Source organism: Chrysemys picta, chromosome 1 (assembly GCF_011386835.1).
Source record: "Chrysemys picta bellii isolate R12L10 chromosome 1, ASM1138683v2, whole genome shotgun sequence".
NCBI lineage: Eukaryota > Metazoa > Chordata > Testudines > Emydidae > Chrysemys > Chrysemys picta.
In genome coordinates, this window is record NC_088791.1 from 188,496,265 (window position 1) to 188,522,852 (window position 26,588).

Here is a 26,588-nt window from a genome sequence, read left to right on the forward strand (position 1 = left end):
TTTTTCCTATCCAGGTCCCTCCAGCAAATCCATTACTGGGACCTTACCATACCTGAAGTGGGGAGCTTCCACCAGGTCCCTCCAACCAGGGCTGGATTAAGATTATGAGGGGGCCTAAGGCTAATAGGAGGGAAGGGAAGGGCCTAAGTATGAATTACATATTGCAAAAAAAAAAAAAAAAGTCAAACATTTATCTACATACATACTTACATATTTATTTATATAAAATTAACAAGTTTGTTCTACTCTCACTACACTCAATTCGTCAAACATACTCTTCTGAGTAAGAGGTAGCATGAAGGATGCCAAGCTGTCCACTTAGGCCTCCTTCCTCCTAGGTAGTGGAGTGCTCATCTGTATGGGGATGAACACTGCAACATTCCCCATCCTGCTCATCTCTTTCAACCTTGTGCTTCTACCCTCAGCTCTCCACATGGCACAGTGCAAAGCCAAGCCTTGCAGGTGTTTTCCCCCAAGCTATGGACTCTACACCACATACCCTATCTCTCTCTGGGAGGCAGCCAGCTTTTATTATGTAAAAAAAAAAAAAAAAACCCCTACTCAGGTGTAAAATCCCCTGAAGTAGAGGAAGTAGTAGTGGGAAAATTACATTGGGTGGCATTGTATTTTAGGCTGTCATGCTCTGAAAAGTGCCTCCTGGTGTTGCACTAGCTGAGGACAATGAATTAGTTTTCAAATTGAACCCAAATATTACTTGTGGGATGATACCCAGTTTGTGTAATTAATCTCCAGTGATTCACCACATCAGGCCATTCTGTCACTAAGCTCTTCTACAATTAGAATCATAAGACTGGAAGGGACCTCAGGAGGTCATCTAGTCTGGTCCCCTGCACTCATGGCAGGACTAAGTATTATCTATTCTAGAATGTGTGATCAGCAGCTCTGACATGAGGTTTTTTTAAGGATGAATTCTGTGTGCACCAGCCCCCTATGTTTGCATTTGTTTAAGATTTCTGTAAGCTAGAAGTGACAGATCTTTAGATGGTTGCCCAGTCATAATATTTAGCACTTGTGTATTGTTGACCCCTCAAAATCACTATACAAACGTTAAACAATGTAAAGCTTTTCAGCTTTTGAATGACTAGGAGTTGACAAAACAGCTATTCCCTGTTGTGTTCTCTGCCCCCCTGAACAAAAAGACTTCATTGAAAATCAGCATCTTAAAAGAATGATTATGGATCTTTCAAAAGAACAGTCCAACCAAGGCTGCTATAGTGACACCCTTGTTACATCAGGTCTGGTGTTTAAGGCGAGGGTAGAAGGAAGGAAGAGCTTTGTTTTGTTTGCATGCATGTGTAAATCAACCTTGTTTATTTTTTTTTCCCTTTAAGTGCTCAGAGTTTAAGGGACAAAAATGAATAAGATTCTGCTTATACCAGGTGTGAAAAAACAGAAGGAACCAAAATCTATTCTTGTGCCAAAATCTGTTCTCCCTGAAGTCAATAAGGCTACTTAACTGTCTGCAGGAATTGGCCTGTGTTCTCATTCCCTTCTCAGATCACTCACATTGCATGCTTACCCAACATTTTCCACTTGGGAAAGAAGTTAGTGTGAGTTGGGGCAGAAAAATGAGGACTAACTTCAGGTTTATTTAGCTTTAAGTTTAAGGAATGAAACTCAAAAGAAATCAAACATGAGGTACTTTTATGATGGATTGAACTGCTAGAGAACCAGCAAGTGGACAGAATCTGCCTTTAGCCTATTCATCCAGTCTATCATAGCCTGTTATGAAGTGGATTTAAATAATTGAGGACAAGGGGAGGGAGAAACCTACAACATTGTGTGTTGAGCTTCCTCCAGTCCTTTTGCAACCCTTTAAAAGTACAAAGATGCATTGGCCTGTGGAACTAGGCTGAGCATAAGGAAAGAACTTAGTTGCCTGTGCATCACAGAAAAATACATCACAAAAATTGGATTTCTTTGATTTTTAGTACAAGTCAATACAATATCACACACAGTGCATCATAAATCTGAAGCTCCTCACTGGAAGGTACTGTAAAAGTTAAAGTACCAGTATCCAGAATGGGATGGGATGTTTTGTTTTGTCCTACCAATGTGTGGGAATTATTTCCTTATACATGGGAGGGGCAATAGTTGTGGCTGGAGCTGGATAGTGTGTGCGGGCAGGTTCTGTGCAAGCTTCCCACCCTACTGCTCTGGTACTGCCTTTTCCCCCCGCCACCCCCTTGCCCTGCCCCCCCACAGGCACTCACCAGTTGTCCAGAAATAGAACCCAGCACACATAGATGACTGTGATAGGCACTAGGACCCAGGAGGCAGCATCCTGGAGCTGCCTGCCAGCCTCTGCGCAGGAATGGGAGTTTCTTCCCTTCTGGACAGTTAAACTGAGCTCTGGAGAAATGGGGTGGGGGGGGCAATGCCTACTCAAACCACACCTGCAGCTGGCATGGGTTCCTGCATCTGGCATGTATTTTTAGGGTCCGGTCACCAATTTTAACCAGATACCTGGCAGTGTGTTCCTGCAGCGCAGGGAGAGACAGATGGGAGGAAGTGGAAGCAGCAGGCTTTCAAGTCCCAGGGAGCCACTTTGCCTTTCCTGCTGGCAGGAGGGCTCCTGCAGGGCTGCGTGAGCAAGTTCGCTCCCCCTCCCTGACCAGTAGGGCCTGGGAGGTATAGTTCACAAGCTGTGGTATTTTTTGACAGAAAAGATGTAGAACACGTTTTGCAAAAGTGTATCCCCCCTCCAGAACTGGTCTAAAGATGTTGGGGAAAAGGGGTTATAGGTGGAACACTTCCCTTGTGTTCTGCTTCACCTGTTCAGCCTCCTCCTAATTTTTATAAGCAAAAACAGCCAACCTTGTGAAAACTTGCAAATATAGTGCATCATGGAGTCAATTCCATGCTGAACAGCAAATTTCTATATAGTATTTTGTATTATGGCAAAGTCATGTTGCAAAAGATCATTCTTACATACTAAGGAGTGTAAAGATTTTCAGAGAAAAAACAGGTGGCCTCAAGTGAACATGTGGCTCTTAAGATTGTAGTTAAAGGAGACTTTCACAAGAGCTGAGACCACCACTGTTTCCATTTTACAGACCAGTCAGCTTAACTTCAGTATCTGGAAAGATAATGGAGCAAATAACCAATCAGTCTGTAAACACCTAGAAGATAATTAGTTAAGTAACAGCTAACATGGATTTGTCAAGAACAAATGTCACACCAACCTAATAGCTTTCTTTGACACGGTTACAAGCCTTGTGGTTCACGGGGAAGGATGAGAGCAGTAGATGTGGTATATCTTGACTTTAGTAAGACTTTTGATACTGTCCCAATGACCTCAAACTAGGGAAATATAATCTACTTAGAGCTACTATAAGGTGGGTGCATAACTGTTGGAAAATCAGTGGCTCACAAGCTGGAAGGGATATCGAGTAGGGTCCTGCAGGGATCAGTCCTAGGTTCAGTTCTGTTCAATACCTTCATAAATTTAGATAATAGCATAGAGAGTACACTTAACTTTGCAGATGATACCAACCTGGGAGAGGATGCAAGTGCTTTGGAGGACAGAATTACAATTCAAAATGATCTGGACAAACAGAATGAAGTAAACAATGAAATTTGATTAGGACAAATGCAAAGTATTCCATTTAGGAAGGAACAATCAATTGCATACATACAAAATGGGAAATGACTGCCTACGAAGAAATACTGCAGAAAAGGATAGCCGGGGGCTATCGTGGATCACAAGTTAAATATGAGTCAACTGTAACACTGTTGCTAAAAAAGCAATCATTTTGGAATGTATCAGGAGTATTGTGAGCAAGACAAGTAATTCTTCCACTCTATGCAGATAAGGCCTCAGCTGGAGTCCAATTCTGGGTGCCACATTTCAGGAAAGATGTGGACAAATTGGAAAAAGTGCAGAGAAGAGCAACAAAAATGATTAATGGTCTAGAAAACATGACCTATGAGGAAAGACTGAAAAAATTGGAGTGGTTTAGTCTGGAGACAAGAAGACTGAGGGGGACATAAAAGTACATAAATGGTTGTTACAGGGAAGAGGGTGAAAAATTGTTCTCAGGCTAGGGCAATGGGCTTAAATTGCGGCAAGAGATGTTTAAATTGGACATTAGGAAAAACTTCCTGTCAGGGCAGTTAAGCACCAGAACAAATTACCTAGGGAGGTGATGGAATCTCCATCGCTGGAGGTTTTTAATAGGTGTGACAAATAGCTGTCAGGAATGGTCTAGTTATTTCTTAGTCCTGCCCTGAGTGCAGGCGATGGGACTAGAAAACCTCGGGAGGCCCCTTCTAGTTCTACACTTATGATTCTATGACATGGGTAAAGTGGTACACGTTTAACTATAATTTCCCCAAATTGTGATTAAAGATTGTTAATGGTGTTTAGGGTTTATTTGTTTTCAATATAAAGGGAAACAGAAGCTGTAGAGAGATTCAAAACAACTTGTTCCTTTAATCAATATAGATAATTAACACTCAAAAGCAACATGTGTGAAAGATAATTTTAAGGCTACAAGTCTAATAGGACAAGTTAACAAATTGAGTCTTTTTATACTGCAAGTTCATTTATTGAAATAGTAGTGGTACTGCACTCTTTACTGGATTACAGTTTCATAACTTAAGGTGAGGGAGAAAACATGTCAGGTCCCAACAGGAGTATTACAAGATCCATACAATCCTAGTTCACTCAAAGTACAGTGAAGGTGTTCATTCGCTTTGGTCATCATCCCAATCTTTCTTTCCTGACGGAGGTTTGGGCCCACCAGCTGGTTTTGCCATGATAATCTTGGGGGAAAAAAATAATTAGATTAGGTAACTCACTTTGGATTTTTCCTTTCTATAGCTTGAGACATGCAGTTTGAGCAGCAGTCACTAAACTTATGCAGATCTGTTACTTTTGTACATTTTAACAGACAAGCTTTTGCCATTGGGTGTGTCCCATATTTCTGCAAATATGTTGCAAGTTGGCATGGCACATCATAAGATGCTGTTTTCCCCAATACAATTTCAGTATTCCCTCAGTTACCTTTTTTAAAAGGGAGAGGGGGATTCAAGCTGTACACTTTCACATCTAAGAAAGATCTGTTTAATATCTAGCTAGTTTGTCAGAGTGACTGGGTTACTGAACACATGCAATATATTACAAGAAGAGTTTAAAGATAAATCTGTAATGCACAAAATCTGAATAAACTGAAAATCTATTTTAAATCCCTGACATCAGGATTTCCCAGCATAGGCAGACTTCCAAAAATGGCAGCTACACCTCTCTCAAGTAGCACCGCACAATTTAGTTTCAGTAACTAAAATGAATTCACTACAGCACAGCAATCTGCCACAAATCGTATTTCAAACAGGTTGTTAAAAAGGTGAAACTGCTCGCACACGTGCCCTTGAAAGCCAACAATACATATTAGCTCTGTGCTGAGTGTGGATACATTCATGCAACAGATGTGTCTCTCAACTCAATATAACAAGTTCCACCGATTTTACAGCTCACTATTTTTCAGGTTAATCTTTCCATTCATCCTTATCCCAATGTCCTTGTTGTTTAGGGGCTTTTGGACAGCCCGCTGGTTTTGCCATAATAATCTACAGAAGTTTTACATGCATATCACACAATTCTGCTAAAGTTCCATAAAATACCAAGTCATTAAACTATCCAGAAAAGCCTTCAACGCATTCCTTCCATTTTATTGTACAAGATGCATTTAAAATACAGATGTGGAAGGTTTTCTTTTCTGAAATACATACTACACATTTTCTTTGAGACAGTTACGTGCTCATACCTGTGAAATTAAGAGCTACCAACTATGGGTCAGGATGTAAATCCAACATGTATGGATCTCAGTGAGATGGCACCTTGCCTCACCTTTCCAAGATCTGAATCTAGCAATATGGTCAGCAATAATATATCTTGGTTTCACAAAAATAAACTGATTTAAGGTTATCAGTTTAGTTTTTATAGCATGTATTCCTGACATGTACAAAAATGTCTCAAGTTAACTCAAAAGTTTGAAATCACGATCTCCCAAAGTCATTTCTTCAACTCACCTGATCTACTCTGAGCACAGTCACTGCAGCATTTGTAGCCAGTTTAATACCCCAGTGTTTTCCAAGATATGTATCTAACACACCAGTTTCCAACATATCCTTCACAGCTGCAGTTTCAGCCTGTCAGAAAAAAATATGAACATGGTTCAAAGTTTCATAGCACCAGATTTTCCTACCTTATTTCAAACTGTTCTACCTTTGTAATCCTAAACACCAACAGCCACACCCACCAAATGGTAACACAAGGACACTTGCCCGATTTTATCCCCTTTCCTCCAAATAAAACATTCATTTGAGCAACTTTTAGAAATGCGAACTGAATCATAAGTGGAATTATCTGAGCAATTGTTCAAGAACATATCCTTACGTCTCACATAACATTACTACATGAACAATGGCTGTAACTAATTTGTCTGCTGAAGAACAAAACATCCATTCTCTAAGCTGTTTGTCTAGCTCACTGATTAATATACTGCTCCAATTACTTTAAAGCTGAACACCTAAAATCTAGAACATAATTTATATCCTTGGGTATTTTATGTGGAGTATTCTTTTGCACAGAACCAAGTATTTTGGCAAGCATAATGTATGACACCATTTACCTCAATATCAAATCCAACATTTTTGTTGCCTTCTTGGTGCACTGCATAAAGTTTGGAGAGAACCTCATTGGCCTTTACTCCCGAATTTTCTGCTAGTGCTCGAGGAAAGGCTTCAAATGCCTCAGCAAATTTCTTGATAGCATACTGGTCAAGCCCAGGACACGTCTAAAGCAAAGTTTGAAAACTGTTTAATATTTTAAAGGAAAAGAAATGGATGAAGCGAGAGGAAAATACATTATTTACCTCTCCATAAGATGCGATCTGCTTGGCCAACTCAATCTCTGTTGCACCACCACCAGGAACAAGACGTTTATCCTGTGAACAAAACCCCACAAGATAATTATAAATGCAAAGTGGTTTGAGGTAGTTTTGTTTTAAAGTAACCTGATTAGATTTTTAGTTTCTAGAACTAATTTCTGCCTTCATAAACAGATATTTTTCTTGGTAGAATATTCCACAAGTGCAGAAATGGCACCAACTTCAAAAAGTGAGGCATTTTATTAGTATGGCTAAAGGTAAAAATCTAGCATCTATTATTTCTAAATGTCTTTGGGAAAAGTTCATTACTTTACTAAAACAATGAAATGGAAGTGATAAGAGTAAATTTGTTTTTATCTCAACAGACAACATGATTTGTTGGGAAAAACAGGAAAGGCACTGTATATTAATACTGCTCCTCAGCCGATCACCTATTCTGGGGAGTCATTATGGAAGAGGCAGAATAAGAACTGCAAGGGACTCAGACTTGGATTCAAACAGTGGCAAAGTGGAAACTATCAGATGTTAAGCTTTCAAAAAGCTTCATGTTTTCTACAGTTTTTCAGCCTGTATTCGCATTGAAGACTCCCCATCTTATTTTAAAATCAGTATCTTAATTGCACAGTTTAAAGACAAAACTTTTGTAACAGACTAAGGGCTGGTCCACACTAACCCCCCACTTCGAACTAAGATACGCAACTTCAGCTACGTTAGTCACGTAGCTGAAGTCGAACTATCTTAGTTCGAACTTACCGTGGGTCCACATGCGGCAGGCAGGCTCCCCCGTCGACTCCGTGTACTCCTCTCGCCGAGCAGGAGTCCCGGCGTTGACGGCGAGCACTTCCGGGATCGATTTATCGCGTCTAGACAAAACGCGATAAATCGATCCCAGAAGATCGACTGTTTACCGCCGGACCCGGAGGTAAGTACAGACGTACCCTAAGTTGTCCTAATTTATGAACTACATATTTTTGTACAGTATCTAAGCATATTTAACACCCTTATCACCAACGATAGATACCAATATCCAGATTTGCTGCTGCTCTCAGTTTCCAATGGGGACGGCAGGAGGTTGGGGAAACGGTCCACAGAGTGCCACCTAAGAGTCACTGATTCTCTGGCCAGGGTGCCGTTTAGCTCTGCCAGCTTGTATTGGTCTCAAACAGATCTTGTCACTCAAGATGGACTAAGCACAGTGCACTCTGACTACAACCCATCTCCTAACTCCAGGGCTGCACGAGTGGCATAGGAATCAGTTACACACCCGCTCTTTGCCCACTGGAGATTCCCCCGTGCTGAGGAGATACAAGTAGTTTCCGCATTCCAAGCAACAGAAGGGAGCAAAGCATGCCGTAAAGTCTTGGCACAAATATCTTGGTCTACAGCTCTGTTTTAATAGAGAAGTATATTCATTTTACTCACCCTAGTGAGTACTTTAAAAGTATTAACACCATCATCTATTGCTCTCTCTATGTCATCCATTAGATTATCTGTAGATCCACGGATTACTATGGTAGAAATGGCACCATCTTCCTTTTCTGTTAAGGAAAGACAGACTTAGTTCTCTAGAAAACATATTAAGATGTAGAACATTTATAAATAAAGTTCTAATCATGACATAGAACCATAATCTCCTATGAATAGAAACATACCATGCTTAAACACAACTACTTGTGTATCCCCAACCTCTGACAAATAAACACTGTCGCAATGACCCATTTCTTCTAATGTAGGTGGAATCTGGAAAAAAGAAGCACAAGTCAGAAAAAGATTCTGTTCATACAAAATAAATATCTCCACTGATGATACTCATTTGCAAACGGCATACCAATTTGGGAAGAGCGGTAGCGCCAAGAGTTTTACACAGCCTCCTGAGATCCCATTTTGAGTTCAACCTTAAATAAATAAATAAAAAAGAGTTCCTTTTACTACCATGTTTCCAAGAACAATTTGAAGTTTACTTTAGTTTGCAAGGAAAAATAAAGGTTTCCTCCATAATTTGGCAGTTCTATGTAATATTATCAGAATTAGTTTATTGGTATCCACTACAACACTACCATGGCATCAACTCCTCTAGTGCATTTCTGCAGTTGCTATTCTATGGTTACAGGAATTCCATGCTAATATTACAGAAATTGAAGTAGTAATGCTTTATTTTTAAGCACGGTTCACTTGGAATCAAATTTTTTTTACTTAATATCTATCTAGCATTTTGAAAGTTTAACTATTAATCCTCAACATCTTTGTGATAGAGGAATAGCTACTATCTCCATTTTACTAATGGGGAAAAAAGTTTAATAAGCTTAACGCTCAAGGCTACTAGGCCAACATCTGGTCTGCTGTATTAGACCATGTTTCATCACAAATAACCTCATGGGATCAAAATGCTGTTTCCCTGAACATGTTACAACTCTTTTGAAGTGTCACTTATTCTGTTTTGTAAACATAATAGCTTTTACATGCACAAGACTTTTCTGAGAGGATCAAAATATGAAAATATAACACTAGCTGTTATGTCTTTTTTATGGGGCTGTCCTACGTTTAATAATTATACCTATACTCAAAAATGTTCACTCATTTTTATAAAGTGAATTTTAGTGCCCATGGAAAATGCTTATCAAAGGTCCTAGGGCAGAGTTCTTCCATTTATGCACTACCTATATTGTTTATACTTCCGCACACCACTGCATACTCTGACTTGGAGGAACCACCATTGTGATAGCCCTACCTCTTGTGCCCATTCAACCACTTTACTAAAATCACTAATGTCTTTTTAGAATATTTGATTTTGTTGACTGGAAAATTATTTTCAAATAATGAATAACTACAATATACAGAAAATGCAACCTTTACACCAAAACTCCATATTTTGCAAGGTGCAATCCATGGTCAGGAAACTCCAAGCTATGTTCGGTAACAGACACACCCTAACTGTAACTAACTTAACAGACACTCAATTTCACCCTCTACTGGAGGAAAAATCATCATCCACATTAGGTAAGAATGTTTACATTACATATACCTTTGTATTCTGAGGACTTTGAGGAGACAACAGCAAGTATGGTATGTATAGGTATTGACATTTAAATTGTTTGTACCATTTTAATCCTTACCTGACTAACATAAGATTGTATTTATTGGCATAATGAAGTGCCATGTCTGCCACTTTGCCACCTGTTACTACAACATTTGCACCAGCATCAGCAATTGCCTTGACTTGCAGATCCATTAGATTTTCTTCTCCCTTGCTGAAATTCCTAAGTTCGTCAGCAGTTTTTATCAGTACAGTGCCCTATCAAAAGGAAACATTTTTCGATTTACAAAACACATGCGTATTGTGCCTAGAGGTTTTACATGACATTTTGACAAACCAAAATGAACTTTCCCCTTTCCTGTTCACCCCTGCAACTCATGCTACTTTATCATTATTCCTCAAGTAAAAGCATGAGTGAAACGTGTCGGATACTAAATTGCAGGTCAGCAAGGTTCAGTTCTGGACCACCAGGAGAGAAATTTCACAGCTGAAGATCCTATCTCAGGAATGCCTTAGTTTCTAGTCCAGAGTTCAGATACAGGAACTGTTCATATCTGTCCCTGTAGCTGCTCAAGTGTCAAGACAGTGCTTCCTAAAACAGAATACTAACCATATAGAATTTTACATACACACAAACCATCCTGGCTACCAGTTTACTTCTAGAGTTCAGTGTGATTTATGGAGAATGAGGTGTAATATCCTCCACATGGCTAGCACCAAGTGAGCAGCCACATTTTATATCAGCAGAAGCTTCTAAATTGTCTTCCAGGGTAGCACCAGAACATATCATACTAATTTACTTTAGATGTCAAGTAGGCTTGTATCGCTCTGGCAAGAGGAAAGTCACAACCATCCTTATCCAGACACAGGTGGAAAGATTTTTTCCAGCTACCACTGTTATCTTTAAAATCTAAGGAAGGCTTTACGGAGGCAAAGAAATAGTAAATGTCCCATTTTGAACAAAAAGATAGATTGTCGTCATCCACATGCTCATGTCAGTGCAGCCTAAACCATTTACTACTTTTGACAGCCTTACATTGGACAGAAGGGTGTAATGAATAACATCACTTCGCACACCTGACATGAGTTCTCAGGGGAGCTATACTTTTGCCCAACACTATCATCTAGGACTTTTCAAAGGAAAAAGAATGGAGCTGCATTGCAGTGACTCAATTCACCCCTACCAGAGTCTATAACTTTTCAGGTAATTTTGTCGACCACCATGATGTAATATAGGTATCTGCAATTAAGTCAGTTAATTAATTTGCACTTAAATGTCATATTAAACAACCTAGTAGAGCAAAACTACTGTATATTGGGCACACAAGAATATCTTAAACTCTATTTTGACTCAAAATTATATTTGTATGCTAACATTTTGTGTTATATATTAACTGTCAGTGATCTCAGGAAAAGTTTGAAAATGCATCTGCTCAAAGGAACACTTCATATTAAAGTTAGAGAAAAATATGGTTTAGACAGCTATGATAGAAAACCCTGAACTTCATTTTAACATAGAAGCTCAAGTCCCCTATTAAAAAAAGTTGTCACCGTCAATTGTCAAGGATATTTAAAGTTAATATTAATCTGAGAATAATACAGACCAAGTACTGCATATGTACATAAATTGCTATGGGACTTCTTTTGGGCACCTACATACCTTAGTTTCAGTTATCATGCCATCAAAAGGACAGGAATACACAGCTATTTTGGCATCTTTGACAGAAGTAACATCTCCTTCAGTTTCTTTTTTAAAAACCATACCATGCAGGACTGAAGAGGCAGAGATACCAGAGCCCTAAAGAGAATAAAGGGGACAGATAAAGATCACATTTCAGTACACCAATCCACCACAATAAAGCTACACTTGCTCTTTTAAAAAAGGAAGTCTCATGTTTGAACATGCTTAGACATGTTTCTATTCCAGGATGAGGAGAAAACACTATGCTGATTTGGGAATACTGAATATTCTTCTCTAGAAATACACAGTTGAAGATTTATTCCATGGCAGTAACAATTAGAAATTTTTAGTGATCCCTTTTTCTGCTCCCAGTCAGGAAGAAGGATTAGCAAGAAAGAAGTTGATGGGAAGCACAAGTTTGGCCCATTCTGTCATCCTTACTGAGGTCTAATATCCCACTGACAGAGTAAGAACAACAGGATCAGGCCCGTAACATTCTGCATCCTCCCCCACCCCAGCATGAACATCTGGGTTGCATTTTAATTGAAGGTACGATTACTGAAAAACATATTGGTTGAGCTTTTAGCTCATGAAACTGATTTGTTTAAGGACCAAACACTTAGAGTTCTGCCCCTGAAGTCTACAGGCAATTCAGCTCTGAGCCAAGTATTGCACAGAAAATATCTTGAAACTAGGAATGCCAGAGTTTGGTAAAAATAATTTAATTGAATGTGTTATAACAATATATCTACATTATTGAAGCCGTGCCTCAATCTATCAAAAATAAAGACAATCTTAAAGTCTAGGCTGGGCGAGGGACAACAGAAATGTAACATTTTAGGATCCAAAAGTTAGCTATTTTCATTACAGAGTTATCTAATACAATAACAGGAATACCAGAATTTATTCCTGGAGGAATTCTGCGCAAAACGCAGAATTAATATCCCCTGCAGTTATTTTTCCCCCTCACCCGCCACAAAATAATTGATTCTGACAGGGAGGCATGAGAGAGGTGATGCTGCAATTACACCTTTCGCCAACCAGGGGCTGATATGGTGCCAGAAGAGAGGGCAGCCTGCTGCGGAGACGGAGGAGGCAGAAGCTGCCTTCCTCGAAGTGCCATGGCCGCGGGACCAGGTTAGGAGGCACGAGATATGGGGGGGACAAAGAGAGTGGGGCACATGGAGCTGCTGGGGAGTCACAAATTGGGGTTCAGAAGGGCTAGTGAAGGTACAGGAGTTAGTGGGGTAACATTAAGCCAAGGGCTGAATGGGAGTGAGGGTACAGGGCCACAGGGGGATATGCCTGGCTGAATGGGGAGTGCGCGTGCAGAGAAGATGTGCCTGACTGAAAGGGAGTCAGTCTGTGTCTGAATGGGGGATGCTCCCCAACAATCCCTCCCACCCCCCACAAAAAAACTGTCCCACCCACGCGTAACAACCTTCCAGGTTCACTCCCAGGGCTCCTTCCCAGCAATTACTTCCCTCCCGCTCAGCTCCTCCGTTGCCACTGACTCCCCCAAACTTTCACACTGCTTCTAAGTGTGTGGCAAATATGTTTCTGAATTGTAGTTTAAATGAATTACTACTCAAAGTTTCATATTTAATATGCGTAGAAAGGAATCTATTTGTCGAAAAACATTTCATGAATCTTTTTTTGTTGTCTGTTCCAGACATGCTTGCTGACAAGTATTGTGAAATAAATTACCAAAATAATTGAAACTGGCATGGTTATATTGGGTTATTCTGACAAATAAAATATGCAGAATTTTGAAGAATTTTAAAATATTGTGTGCAGAATTTATAATTTTTTGGCGCAGAATTCCCCCAGGAGTAAGAATTAGTCATGTTTTAGTGAAAAAAGTTCAGAGCTTACCAAAATTTTGCATACTCTGATGCTGTCAACATTGAAATGACCAGAATTAGGAAGAATAGATACTGTTTGAAAAAAGAAACATGTATTATATAATTTAAGTGCAAAGTACAAATGTGACACCAGAAAATCATATGCATCATTTATATAGAAAATACTGTATTAATAAGATATTTGGTTTTAAAAGCCTTTAAACAAATAAAGAGATCAAGAAATGAACTGCCAAATTTTACGTTAGCAGGAAACAGTTACCCTCCTCAATGATCAGTTACAGATAAGTATAGGTAGTGCAATGCTGAGAAAGCGGAACTCTTCACTATGAAATAGCAGTATCTGGCCAGCAAAAGAACACAAATCAATGAAGCCAGCAGGCCAAGTTTAGCCTGTGCCCACTTACACTGAGGCTGAATTTGGCCCAGAGTATTTTGAGGAAAATTTTGCTCTAATGATGAGAGTTGTATTCTTGGGCTCTACAAGATGGAGAGCTCTATATAACAAAACTCACCAACATCACACTTAGATTAAGTCGTGCATTTAAGAGCATGAGTGCAACTGCAAAGATGAAAATAGATTTTCATCTTGAAAATGTATGGCTTACTAGAAAGCCATTTGGACTAACCACAGCTGGGCCAAAATGAGCATGAAGAGAATTCAGTGGGTAAGACGAAAAGAAATACCACCTCCCTCTCTCCCTTGCCCCCAAAGGCATGAGACCTGATATATTCAGCTCATTTAGCCTAATACATGAATAGCTGGCAATGCCTTTCACCTATGACGTGATCACTTGAATAACATAAAGATTAAAAACAAGCCTGTATTCAGTTTAGATACATACAAGATGCAAACTTGTTTACTTACCACATGCCTGAGCAATAAGCTTTGCCAGGAAGATTTCATTGCCATATTGTTTACTCATTACTGAGGTGTGCAGCAAAGATGCCACTTCTTCAACATCATGCAGATTCTTTGCAGAACAGCATACTAAGTCAGGAAGAATTTCTAGGGCTTTCTTGCAAGCTTTTTCATAACCTTCTATCACCTGTAATGCAAATGACAAAGTTCACTAACATTCTAACCTCCTCCACCTAACTGTACATTCATGTTCACTATGTTTCCTTCTGAAAGAGTCACAAAGTATCAATGCATACATTATGTATATACTGTCATTTGAAAGTTGACTAAAGGGAGCAGCTCAAAAGGGATGGAGATCATCAAGTAATACATAGCAAGTATTCAATAATATTATAGCTGTGATTTATAATACACAACCCAAGGTCACTGATTAACCCATATTAGTTATCATCTACCAGTGTTCATGCAGCATGAATATTAAATTAACTACATGCCTCTGAAACTGAAAGTCCCATCCTCAGAAGTTCCTCTGCTTGCTCAAGAAGGGTTCCAGCAAAAACAAGGACAAAGTTTGTTCCATCTCCAACTTCTTGCTCTTGCATATGGGAAGCCATTACAATCATTTTTGCAGCAGGGTGTTGGACCTGTTAAAGGAGTTAGACATATTAATTTAACTGTTAATATCCCGGTTAGTCAACTTTAAAAGTATATAGCCCTGAATATATGTATCAAATATAAGCTCCTTTTTGGTTAAAAATCTGATCTAAAATTAATCAGGATTATGAACTAGATGGGGAAAAAGCAAGTTAAACAATAAATTACACAATAAGCAAGAGTATAAGATATGAAAATTGCAAGACTCTGCAATTGGAATACTGCTGTGGGGTTAAGACAATAGAAAAAAGGCACTTCCTTTCTTCCCCATTTCTAATTGACAGCTGCATTATTTTTATGGGATACCAGTGTGGCCTTACAATCACACATGATCACACATGTAGATTACCTTAGACTTTCAACTTACCTTGTCAAGATAAACTTCAAGCAACACTGAGTTTTGTGTATGCATATATACACAGTTGATCAGCTCTAAGCTATACTTTCCAATCTGCACAAAAATGGCAGCTCTTCCCCCTTCCAATAAACAATTTAATAGAAAACTGCTTTATCTATACTTGGATATATTTATAGCTACAATTATGGTGTCTAAGCCATGGTGACATGCAAGATTGATTATAATAAGCAATTAAGACTCCTGTATTTAAGCACTCTACTGAAATTTTACAGTACTGAGAATACTGTAAAAACAAGTCTAACCGTGCATGTAAATACAGATTTAAAAATATCAAATTAAAAAAGCAGTAAATACATTTTCTTAAACATTGTGTGTTTGTTCACTTGCTAATTTTATAATTCAATCATTTATAATGGTCCCCTCTTTAAAGTAAATTAGGAAAGTTCTATAGCAGTGATACTCAGACCTCAGTGGTTCAGGAGCCAAATTAGCAATCAACATCACCAAAAAGAGCCATAGTAGTGTGAATGCATTGTTTATTTACTATTTTTATATATTATTCTCACAGCAAAATAACTGACCAAGTATTATTATTTTATCAACTACAATCGGTTAATAACATAGTAAAATAACCTGATTGGTTAAGGATATTAAAACACTGTGGTTTAATATCATGTGCTGCAAAGAGCCGCAGAAGACAAACTGAAGAGCCACTTGTGGCTCAGGAACCTCAGTCTGAGTATCACTATTCAATAGCATACACACAACATTATTCATGGGTTGACACAGAGGCATCACACAATTGAGTTTCTATTTAACTGTTGCAGCAAATGACGTCACCTCAGCTTCTGCATAATTCTATTAACTTTCTCATTGCAGGATGTCACATCCCCAACGTCCCTAAAACCAAAAGTGAGAATTCTACGCAGGTAGAGGGACATGTGAAAGTTGGCACCAACAAGAAATTAACGTTGCACTTATTTCTCTTAAACAAGAGTCTTCCACACAAGATGCCAGCAATTACAATCCATGTCTCTTTCATTCCTAAATTCTACTCCTATTTTGAGGAGGAAGAGAGGCAAATACCAATAATGACATTCAATAATCCAAGTGTCTTTGCAGCAGGGCCTTTCTGTCACTACTAGAGCTCTGAAAAGCCCTTCTATTTTTTTCTGTTGTGTGTATATTTGCTACACTCCTCTCAGGATCCAATTATGAATTAGATCATTTAGAAACTGTGGCCCTGATCCTATAAACTTACCCTTATTAATAAAACTGAGTAAAAGCCTTAGTTGTTGAAATGAACTTTAGCTAGTTGGTAATCTTTTAACATGAAAAAGCACTTACCTCCAACTCCCTTAAGATCGTTGCAGCATCGTTTGTCACGAAAAGCTTCTCAAGATGATTGATAACCATTTTGTTCATTCCTAAATGATAAAAAGCTCATCATTCTTATTTTACACAACTGTAAATACTTTACAGTTTGAATTGGTGTTATTTGGTTAAATTCCTCATCTCATGCAATCGATGGACTATTTTTGTTCTTCATATAAAAGTATTTATAACAAAGAAGTTTACCATAATCAGTTTCCCCTGTAAAGAAGTGGTTTGGGATATTTTGACCTTCATAATTTTTAGCCCTATAAACATTTGTAAATTTGGATTGAGGAATCTGTGAGACCTCTCTCTTCTGAAATAAAGTTTTGAAGTTACATTAAGGGGATACTTACAATTTAAACAAAATTAGTGTTTTGTAATTCTATTACATAATTTAAGATTACTACCAAAAATGTACCGCACAATATGTTTTTCAGTTTATTTTGTGCATTTGATAGTGCAGTGTGTAGTCAGTTTAACCATATCCCCTACACAGTCAATGTTTCTTCACCTTCTGTGGATCTTTCACATAGCAGCAAATGGAACAAAAAAAACTAAATTAGTACAATGATGATAATTCTACAAAAACAGACTTGAGGACTCAGAGGCAGCTATAGGACATTAAACTTTTTTTAAAAAATTGACCAGACTGAAAATGCTCCTTTATTGAAATCATGTGACTAAAGACATTTATAACTGAAGTTTTACCACAAACAATGGCATGGTCATCCTTCAAGAAAAACAAATATAGCTTCTTTGTACATAAATATTACAATAAACAGTATAAAATTAGAGAAGGTTACCATTTGGTCCAAGAGCTGTACGGGTTGTTTGGGCAAGCTCCTTACATGCCTGTATGTTCCTAAATACAGCTTCTTCTAATCCTGAAAAATGCTGTCAAAAAAAATGTTTATTGCTTAGAATCAGAGGTTCTAACAAAAAAATTCTGGAAGAATTACAGTCACTTGTCATTTGACAGCCAGGATGAAATGCTGGCTTCACTAAAGTCAATAGCAAATCTCCCACTGAGTTATTTTGGAGTGAAATCCTGGCTACACAAAAGTTTAAACAAAAATTCAATCCTCCTCTTTCAAAAACAGTGACAAAGAAGCTAACATACACTGGCTGTCAACTGCAGAGTTTAGCAACTAAAGCAAATTTATGAATATGAAAGAGGAAAGTTGGGTCAACACTCAACAGATTGAACCTCATAAGTCTGTCCAAGTTAATGAGGGACTTCTGGTGAGGATATTGGCTTATGGAGGGCATGACAAATGTCTTCCACACCTACTTGCCTGAGAAAAATGTATGCACCATCACTCCCATCAAGATCATACCCCCAAAGTTATACCATTTACACCACTCCCACATCAGTAAGTCAAATATGCCCCACAAGATAAATAATTTCCAACTCCCTCCCACATACACCTCTACCCCAATATAACACTGTCCTTGGGAGCCAAAAAATCTTACTGTGTTATAGGTGAAACCACGTTATATTGAACTTGCTTTAATCCGCCGGAATGCGCAGCCCCCCCGGAGCACTGCTTTACCACGTTATATCCGAATTCATGTTATATCGGGTTTCATTATATCGAGGTAGATGTGTACATACATCCATTTGTAAATTTAGAGCTCCTATCAGTTAATAAATCATGTCTCCTCTCTAAATAAATCACACACCTCTGCAAAGCTCATCTGGGTGCCCTCTAAAAGTCCCAGAGAAAACTCTGTTTCCAAGCTCTCTCTCACAACTTCAGGAAAGGTAGAAGCAGCTCCAGCTGTTCTGTTCCTGTCTCTTCTTGTTAAAGGAGAACCAGCATCTGTGCCATTTTGCCTCCCCATTCCCCTCTCCTTTCTACAAGAGTTCAGCAGCTCCTGCAACTATTCCCTACCTCCAACTACTCTCTTGTGAATAAAGAAAAGCATAAAGTTCCTGAGTTGCTTGCGTCTCCCATTCTCCATCCTGTTAAGCAGCAGTACTCAGAAACCTCTGTTGCTTTCTTCTCCCTTCCAGAGGGGGAGTCAGCAATAACCTAGTCCAGGGGTGGCCAGCCTGAGAAGGAGCCAGAATTTACCGATGTACGTTGCCGAAGAGCCACAGTAATATGTCAGCAGACCCCCGTCTCCCCGCACTCCTGATCAGCTGTTTCGGGGCATGCAGGAGGCTGGGGGGGGGGGAGGGGAGGGTTGAAAGCGAGGGCAAGGCAGGCTCAGGGGAGGGCTGGGAAGGGGTGGAGTGGGGCCAGGGCCTGTGGCAGAGCCAGGGATTGAGCATCCCCCAGCAGTGAGCACCCCCCAGCACATTGGAAAGTTGTCTCCTGTAGCTCCAGCCCCAGAGTCGGTGCCTATCTAAGGAGCCGCATATTAACTTCTGAAGAGCCGCATGTGGCTCAGGAGCCACAGGTTGGCCACCCCATACCTAATCCCCCTCTGTCCATTTATTTGAGCAAAGTTTCTATTCTCCTAGGCAGGTCTGTCAACTTGTTAAATACACCTCTACCTCGATATAACGTGACCCGATATAACGCAGGAAAGCAGTGCTGGGGGGAGGGCTGCACTCTGGTGGATCAAAGCAAGTTCAATATAACGCTGTTTCACCTACAACGCGGTAAAAAAATTTGGCTCCTGAAGACAGCATTATATCGAGGTAGAGGTGTCTATTAATTCAATGTTGAGTTTGGCATTGTACTAAGCATTTTGCTTCTCTGGAATTTTGTTTGTAAACAGTATAGTAAGAATAGACTGATATAAGGGTATTCATTGGTAACAGGAGTGAGTTAATTTATTAGCATTTGCATTCCACAGCTGGGGCTTGTTTGTGCTAAGCACTGTGTGGCTATATATCAAAACAATTCCTTGCCCAAACAGCTTGCAATATCGAAAGCCAAGCAACCTACACAGGGTGAGGGATCAGAGTCTCAATAAAAACAGAGTTGTGTTTGAACAGCCTGACAGCTGCTCAAAATTACCCACTGTCAGTTGCCTAATGCTTTAGGGGCATTACTGTTAATACTTTCATAGACTCCAAGGCCAGAAAGGACTCTTGTGATCTAGTCTGACCTGTATATTATAGGCCATAGAATTTCCCCACAATAGTTCCTAGATCATATATTTTAGAAAAACATCCAATCTTGATTTTAAAATGGCCAGTGACGGAAAAAGGTCACCACAAACCTTGGCAAATTGTTCCGCTGGTTAATTACTCTAACCGTTAAAAATATACATATTTCAATCTGAATTTGTCTAGTTTCAATTTCCAGCCATTGGATCATTTTATATCTTTCACTGTTAACCTGAGGAGCCCATTATTAAATATTTGTTCTCCATGTAGGTACTTTTAGATTGTAATCAAGTCACTCCTTCACTTTCTCTTTGTTAAGCTAAAAAGACTGAGCTCTTTCAATCTACCACTATAAGGCATGTTTTTCTAATCCTTTAATCCTTCTCGTGGCTCTTCTGTCAACCCTCTCCAATCTGTCAACATCCTTCTTGATCTACTGACACCAGAATCGGGCACAGGATTCCAGTGGCGGTCACGCCAGAGCCAAATACAGAGCTACAATAACCTCACTGCTCCTACTCAAGTCTCCCCTATTGATGCATCCCAGGATTACAGTAGCTCGTTTGGTCACAGTATCGCCCTGGGAGCTCCTAGTCACCTGCTTATCCACCGCAAGGCACAACTGTTTTCAGTCACCGCTCAGGCAACGGGCCGCGAGCCCAGGGCAGATGAAAAGGGGAGATTCGCTCCAGCCCGGGCCTGCAGCCGGCTCGGCCCCGCCCAGCCCCTTCCCAGGTTGCAGCTGCGGGCCCCGCCAGCAGCCTCCAGGGCGGCCACGCGCGAACCCGCCGTGGAGCAGGGACCGGGGCGGGGGGGAGAAGCTGCCCCCGAGCCCGCATCTCGCGGCCGGCGCCCCCCGCCCCCCACTAGTCCGAGGGGGAGGGGCACCGCGGACACGACAGGCCCCACCCTCCTCAGCGCGTGGAGCCGCGGGGTCCAGCCCGGGCTGCGCTTCTGGAAGCTTCTCCGGCCCGGCCCCGGGGGCGCGCGGGAACCCCAGGCCCGGTCCCGCTCTCACCTTGGCGCCTTCTTTCAGCATCTGGGCAAAGCCCGGGGCCTTGGGCACGTGCATCGCCATGTCCGCTCGGAGCACTGAGGCCAGCCACGCGCCGTGATGGACGAGCTGAACCACGGGAAACGGGAGAATGGAGGAAGCTTGCGCGCGCAACTCACAAGCCCCTCCCCTGGCACGCAGGCGCAGAAGGAAACAGCCGCGCCAGGCTGCGGCGGGCTCCCTCCTTCCTCCCAGGGAAAAGCGAATGATTCCTAGAGAACATCGATCGGAGGGCGGCCGGAGGCTGGTTCGAGGACGCGCGGGAGGAGGAGGTGGAGTCCCTGTGACAGCGGAGGGGACGAGTTGCGCGCGCCCACAGCAGCAGCCGCCTTGCGCCTTCTCCCAACGGCCGGACTGCGCTGCCTCGCCTCGCTCTGCAGCCGCGAGCCGGGCTTCGTCCCTGTCCCTGCGCCTGCGCAGCCAGCCTGTGCTGCGTGTAAAACCGGGTCCCTCTACACGCCCTGGTGAGCCCCGTGTGGCCGCACACACGTCAGGCTGAGTGGGGGCAGCAGGGACTCAGGGCCCAGCACGGGGCGGGGGTAGCTCAGCAGACCCGAGATGACTCAGGCCCTAAGCCCTGTCATTTTGCAGTGTGGACAGGGCTCAAGTCGGAGCTCCCAGCCAGAAGCTCTGCGACGGGCACTTCCGCCGCCATAGCACGGCTGTGGGAGCCGGGGCCAGTAATTGTAAACCCAGGTTTGCAATGTAATGTGGATGCTCAAGTGTGGGTTTGGAAACTCCCAAGTCCAGGTTCCACAGACCCAGGTTTACAACACAGTGTAGGCATGCCTACCGTGCCCAGGGCTTTAGTTACTTGGCTCTGTGTTTCCAGAGAAGGGCTCCCTGTCCCCCTCTCCCATGTGGGAGATGATGTGGGAGAAAGAGCAGGGTGTTTGCAGCCCAGCTGTTTGTGACACCCTTTCCCCCAGGCTGAAACCCCAGAGTATGCACTGTGGGTGTCGACTATGGTGATGCATCATTAGTAAGACTATGTTTTAGTCCCGGGTATTAGTAAAAGTCATGGACAGGTCATAGGCAGTAAACAAAAATTCATGGCCCGTGACCTGTCCATGACTTTTACTAAAAATACCAGTGAATAAAATTGGGGATGGGGTGCCTGGGACCCCTGCTGGTGTGTGGGGGTGGTGGGGCTAGCAGGCTCCCTACCTGGCTTCACACTTCCCCCCCCCCCCCCCAGCAGCAGCAGAGTTTGGGTGTGGGAGGTGGCAGGGGGTTGGGGTCCAGCCAATGGAAGCTGCAAAGCCAGCACTCTGGGCGGAGGCAGCGCACAGAGCTACCTAGCCATACCTCCGCCTAGCAGCTTACAAGGGAGATGTCACTGCTTCTAGGGAGCCCCCAGGTAAGCGCTGCCCAGAGCCCGCCTCACCCCCTCCTGTGCCCTAACCCCCTGCCACCTTCCACACCCAAACTCTGCTGTGGGGGACGGGCGTGGTAACCTGGGACTGCCACAGCAGCAGCCGGTGCGCCTGGCGCAGGGGCTGCCTGAGCTGCCCCTGAGCCAGGCACACCGGCTGCTGCAGAAGTCACGGAAAGTCATGGAATCTGTGACCTCCATGACAAACCTCAGCCTTAATCATTAGCATTGAAGCAAAAGGGACATAGCTTGCTTGCAGATCCGGTACCACCCAGATCAATCTTGAAATTGCATGGCTTACTAGAAGGCCATTTGAACTTGATGATCTGGCAGGGTGTTCAGTGGTCTACACTTCAGATGTAGGTGGACATGGTGTTATGGTGCTCAGTGGTGTGAAAAAGACACACCCCTCAGCGATTTAGTTATGTTGATCCAGTGTTGATTCAGCTAGGTCAGTGGAAAAATGCTTCCATTGACCTAGCCACTGTCACTCAGGTTCCTACAGCAACAGAAAAGCCCCTTCTGTCGCTGTAAGCTGCATCTAGCTATGGGGCTATGCCATTATAGCTATGCCTGTATCTGTCATCTCACCACTGAAGCTTTTGGTGACCATGTGATCTCTAACTGTGTAGAGGTCTTCCTTGATAAATGTTCTTCATAATACACAAAAGCTGTGCAGAGAAAAAGGAAGATGCATTCAAATAATAACAATAATCAGTCTAGATTCAGGGGTTAGAAAGCCTTTACAGATTGTAAGCCTTAACTTCTTAGTCCTTTGCTTCTCTAAATTAATTTGTTAGTGGTTATATAAATGAGTTAAGCTTCATTCTGTAACCAAATTCTTTCTGCACAGCTTTTGTAAAAGACATACTATCCTTGTTATTTTAATAACTGAATTAAACTAAACTGCTTTACGCCCCACTACTGGTGTGTAACTAAATCTGTTTATTCTAATCTTACATTTATTTAGCTCCACCAGTACAAATTTTCTTAATGTAGACAAGCTCTAAGTAAGGGTTGTCACTTAAATAACCTCAAGAGGGTGCACTTAACTTAATTTTATGTCTTGAATAATTTAACAGACTTGTGTGTTTTTATAACACCATGTAACACAGTAGAAAAGAGAAGTAAGAACTACTGTAGAAAGTGAAACTGACAACAAACCACCTTGTTAATTAATGTTTTTTTAAAATGTAGGCCTTTCCTCCATAAGTTAGGAAAATTTGTCAGCGAGCAAGCTTTGTTATATTTATAGTCAAGATGTCCAGGAGTATGAAGCCTCGTGAACAACTATGTATTCTGTATACAGTACCAATTCTAATAACACAATGCATGAACTAGCTTCATGTTAGAGGAGAAGGATGAGCTAGTGTTAGGGTGCTAGCTTGGTACTTGGAAGAAGTGGGCTCAGTTACCTGCCTCATTACAAACTTCCTGTGTGAGCTACAGCAAGTCACTAGTATACACTGAAAAGTTTTGCAGCTTTTTTAAAGTGGCCAACTCTCCCTCTCTCCCCCTCCAGCATGGTTGCAGTTATACCGGTATAAAAGTGCTTATGCCAGTATAGCTTATTCTAAAGAGGCATGTGAGTTTCCATTATATAAAGCTCTTTGTAGCATATTTGTAGTTTGCTTTACTGGATGTCAGATAATTTAGTAGTAGTTAGTTAATTATATGTAGGGCTGCATGTCTATCATGGAGGTCACCGATTCTGTGACTTTCTGCGACCTCTGTGACTTCTGAAGGGGGCCAGTGTGGCTGACCCTAGGGCAGCCCAAGCAGCTGGCTCCAGGCCAGCCACACCAGCTGCTGCTGGAACGGCCTTGGGGACAGCCACACCAGCCACTGCTCTGGCGGCCCCCAGTAGTGGTCCCGGGTGGTCAGAGCAGATGTGCCCTAGGCAGTGGTCCCTGGGCGATTGGCCAGAGCAGCCGTGGCTCTAGGCAGTGGTCCCCAGGCGCCTGGCCGGAGCAGCTGCAGTCCGTGGCCCTGGGCAATGGTCCCTGTCGGCCGGAGCAGCCACGGTCCGCAGCCCCGGGCAGTGGTCCCTGGCCAGAGCAGCCACGGCTCTGGGCCGTGGTCCCTCGACGGCGCAGCTGCAGTCTGCGGCCCCAGGCAACGGTCCCTGGAGCAGCCATGGTCCGCAGCCCCAGGTAGTGGTCCCCTGGCAGCCGGCCGGAGCCGCTGCAGCCCTTCTCTTCCTGAGTTCCCATTTCATAGCTGTGCTGGGTACTTAGGTTTATTGGTAGCACCTGAATTCAGGCATAATGCAGCCAATGTGTTTTTGTATTACAAAATAAAGACCCTGAGCCTGATCTCAGTTATACTGGTTTTGGTCTGTTGTAATTCCCTTCACTTCAGTAGATTCATTCCTGATTTTCACTGATATGAATGAGAGCAGAATCAGGCCTATTTAAGAAAAGAAACCTTTAACTTTCCATTAAAAGTACAAAAACCCCTCTCTCTCAATGGAGGACTTCTACTCACTCCTCCCTCAAGTCACCTATCATGATAACCTTTGGCCAACGAAGGCTGGATGTTACCATTTCAGAGCCCATGAATGCAGCTCTCAGCTTTTTCAGGTAACAGTGTCTCTGAAGCACTCCCAGTGCCCGTAACAAGCAAAAGTCTTTGCTGAGGGACTGAACTAAGGATTTTTGCATGGCATTATGGAGTGGTAACCTTGCAAGCATTGGGCCAGTCAGAATGTGACATTCCCTCATTAAATCTACAGTAATTAAAATGTCATTAGTTAATTAATGATTACAAATACACCTCTACCTCGATATAACGCTATCCTCGGGAGCCAAAAAAATCTTACCGCGTTATAGGTGAAACTGTGTTATATTGAACTTGCTTTGATCCGCCGGAGTGCGCAGCCCCACGTCCCCCCGTCCGTCGTCTTCCCCCCCCCCCCCCCCCCGGAGCACTGCTTTACCGTGTTCTATCAGAATTCGGTTTATATCGGGTCGTGTTATATTGGGGTAGAGGTGTCCTGAATGTAATTTGTGGAATGTTGAAACTGGACTAAGAATCAAACTCAAGTCATGTAGGCCACCAGTAACCATCGGATGGTAACTTTAGATCATCACTGACTTGAATCAGTAACCTAGGACAAAGGCTGTGTATTCTCTACCTTATCTCTTGAACAATCTGATTTTCTCCTAATTCAGATGTCTTATTAAATGCAGGTTTTATTTGGAGAGGTAAAATTACCAAGTGTTTGTATTCATTCACAGTGCTTTAGATAAGTAAATAATGTGAGTCGTGTTTTAGAGTATTAGTATTAGGCTGCTACTCTGAAACTTTGTGTTTTAGAGTATTAGTCAAATGCTTCCAAAAAATTTGTTCTAAGCACAAATTAAAAAAAAAGGTTTTAAAATGGCTTTGAAGCTAGAACACTTTAAAATCATATAAAATATTAGGAAGAAGACCTTTGTTCCTATTCAGTCAAGAATGGGTATTAAATATTTGTTCAGGGCTGGATGTCTAATCATGACTTTGACTTGGCCTTGATCTTTATTTAGCTACTCAGCTACTCAGTTTATATTCTGCAGGGACATTGGCCATACTAGAGGACCATCCAAAGGTCAGAGAGTTGGCTCTTGGCAGTTGACTGCTCCTTCACCAGCCAAAATCTATTACTGCACAAATGGAAATCCCCAGTTCATCTGCAGACACATGTTTCATCAAATTTCGGGATGGTAAAATTTTAACAAAGATCCAAAGAATAGTATGTAAACAAGTAGCTTCATTTCCAGTTGCCTGTACAGTACAAGGAGTCTTCAGCTGGAAAATGGAAAGTTTAAAAAAAAATCTGATGAAATTATAAATATAAAATTGAAACTATATTTAGCCAAGGGACCTCCAACTTTGGCCAATGAAGGGCTCCAGTGGCAACTTGCCAGGAGCCTGAGGGCTATACCTCATTTTGTAAAGATATGCAGAGTTCATTCTCCCCCATGTAAAACACAGAGGTGTTAGACCACAAAGAGTACAGGACTGAGTATGGAATGAGAACTATAATCTCAATTATTATTAGTCGTATGTACATTAAAGTAGTTTCTGGAGGTCCCAGCCAAGTTCAGGTCACATTGTGCGAAATTCCACGTATACACATAGTAAGACAGTCCCTGACCTAAAAAAGTTACACTGACTAAACAAGACAGACAAAGGATGGAAGGGGAAACAGAGGCACAGAGAGGCAGTGACTCCATGTGTGGCACTTTTGTGTTGTAGATCAAGCCACAAGATCACTCTGTGATCCTCTCTTTAGCCTTTTCAAAATACTGTCGTAGGGAGACCACTTCTTCATAGAAAATAAAATGTTTACTACAGTTTTTGTAATTTTCT

General features: G+C 41.8%; 2 protein-coding genes across 4 annotated transcripts in view; one reads left to right on the forward strand and one right to left on the reverse strand.

Annotated features, from left to right (window-relative positions):
* Nucleotides 1–4,432: 4,432 nt before the first annotated feature.
* On the reverse strand, nucleotides 4,433–20,959 carry CCT8 (chaperonin containing TCP1 subunit 8). Its single transcript, XM_005283893.5, has 15 exons — nucleotides 20,825–20,959; nucleotides 17,546–17,636; nucleotides 16,713–16,792; nucleotides 14,848–14,997; nucleotides 14,360–14,540; nucleotides 13,505–13,566; nucleotides 11,609–11,746; nucleotides 10,028–10,206; nucleotides 8,743–8,809; nucleotides 8,567–8,654; nucleotides 8,337–8,452; nucleotides 6,900–6,971; nucleotides 6,657–6,821; nucleotides 6,055–6,174; nucleotides 4,433–4,788 (listed from the first exon to the last, which is right to left on the reverse strand). The coding sequence occupies exons 1-15, from the start codon at nucleotides 20,882–20,884 to the stop codon at nucleotides 4,711–4,713; spliced, it is 1,647 nt and encodes a 548-aa protein (XP_005283950.1). The 5' UTR covers nucleotides 20,885–20,959; the 3' UTR covers nucleotides 4,433–4,710.
* A 225-nt stretch (nucleotides 20,960–21,184) lies between these two features.
* The window catches only part of MAP3K7CL (MAP3K7 C-terminal like), an 88,809-nt gene continuing 83,405 nt past the window's right edge, over nucleotides 21,185–26,588 (forward strand). For 2 of the 3 annotated variants that reach the window (XM_005283890.5, XM_005283891.5), the window contains exon 1: nucleotides 21,185–21,324. The gene's annotated coding sequence lies outside the window, so the exon portion shown is untranslated. Of the gene's footprint in view, nucleotides 21,325–21,428; nucleotides 22,221–26,588 lie in introns of those variants that run through there. The other variant, XM_065576746.1, reaches the window with a different exon arrangement.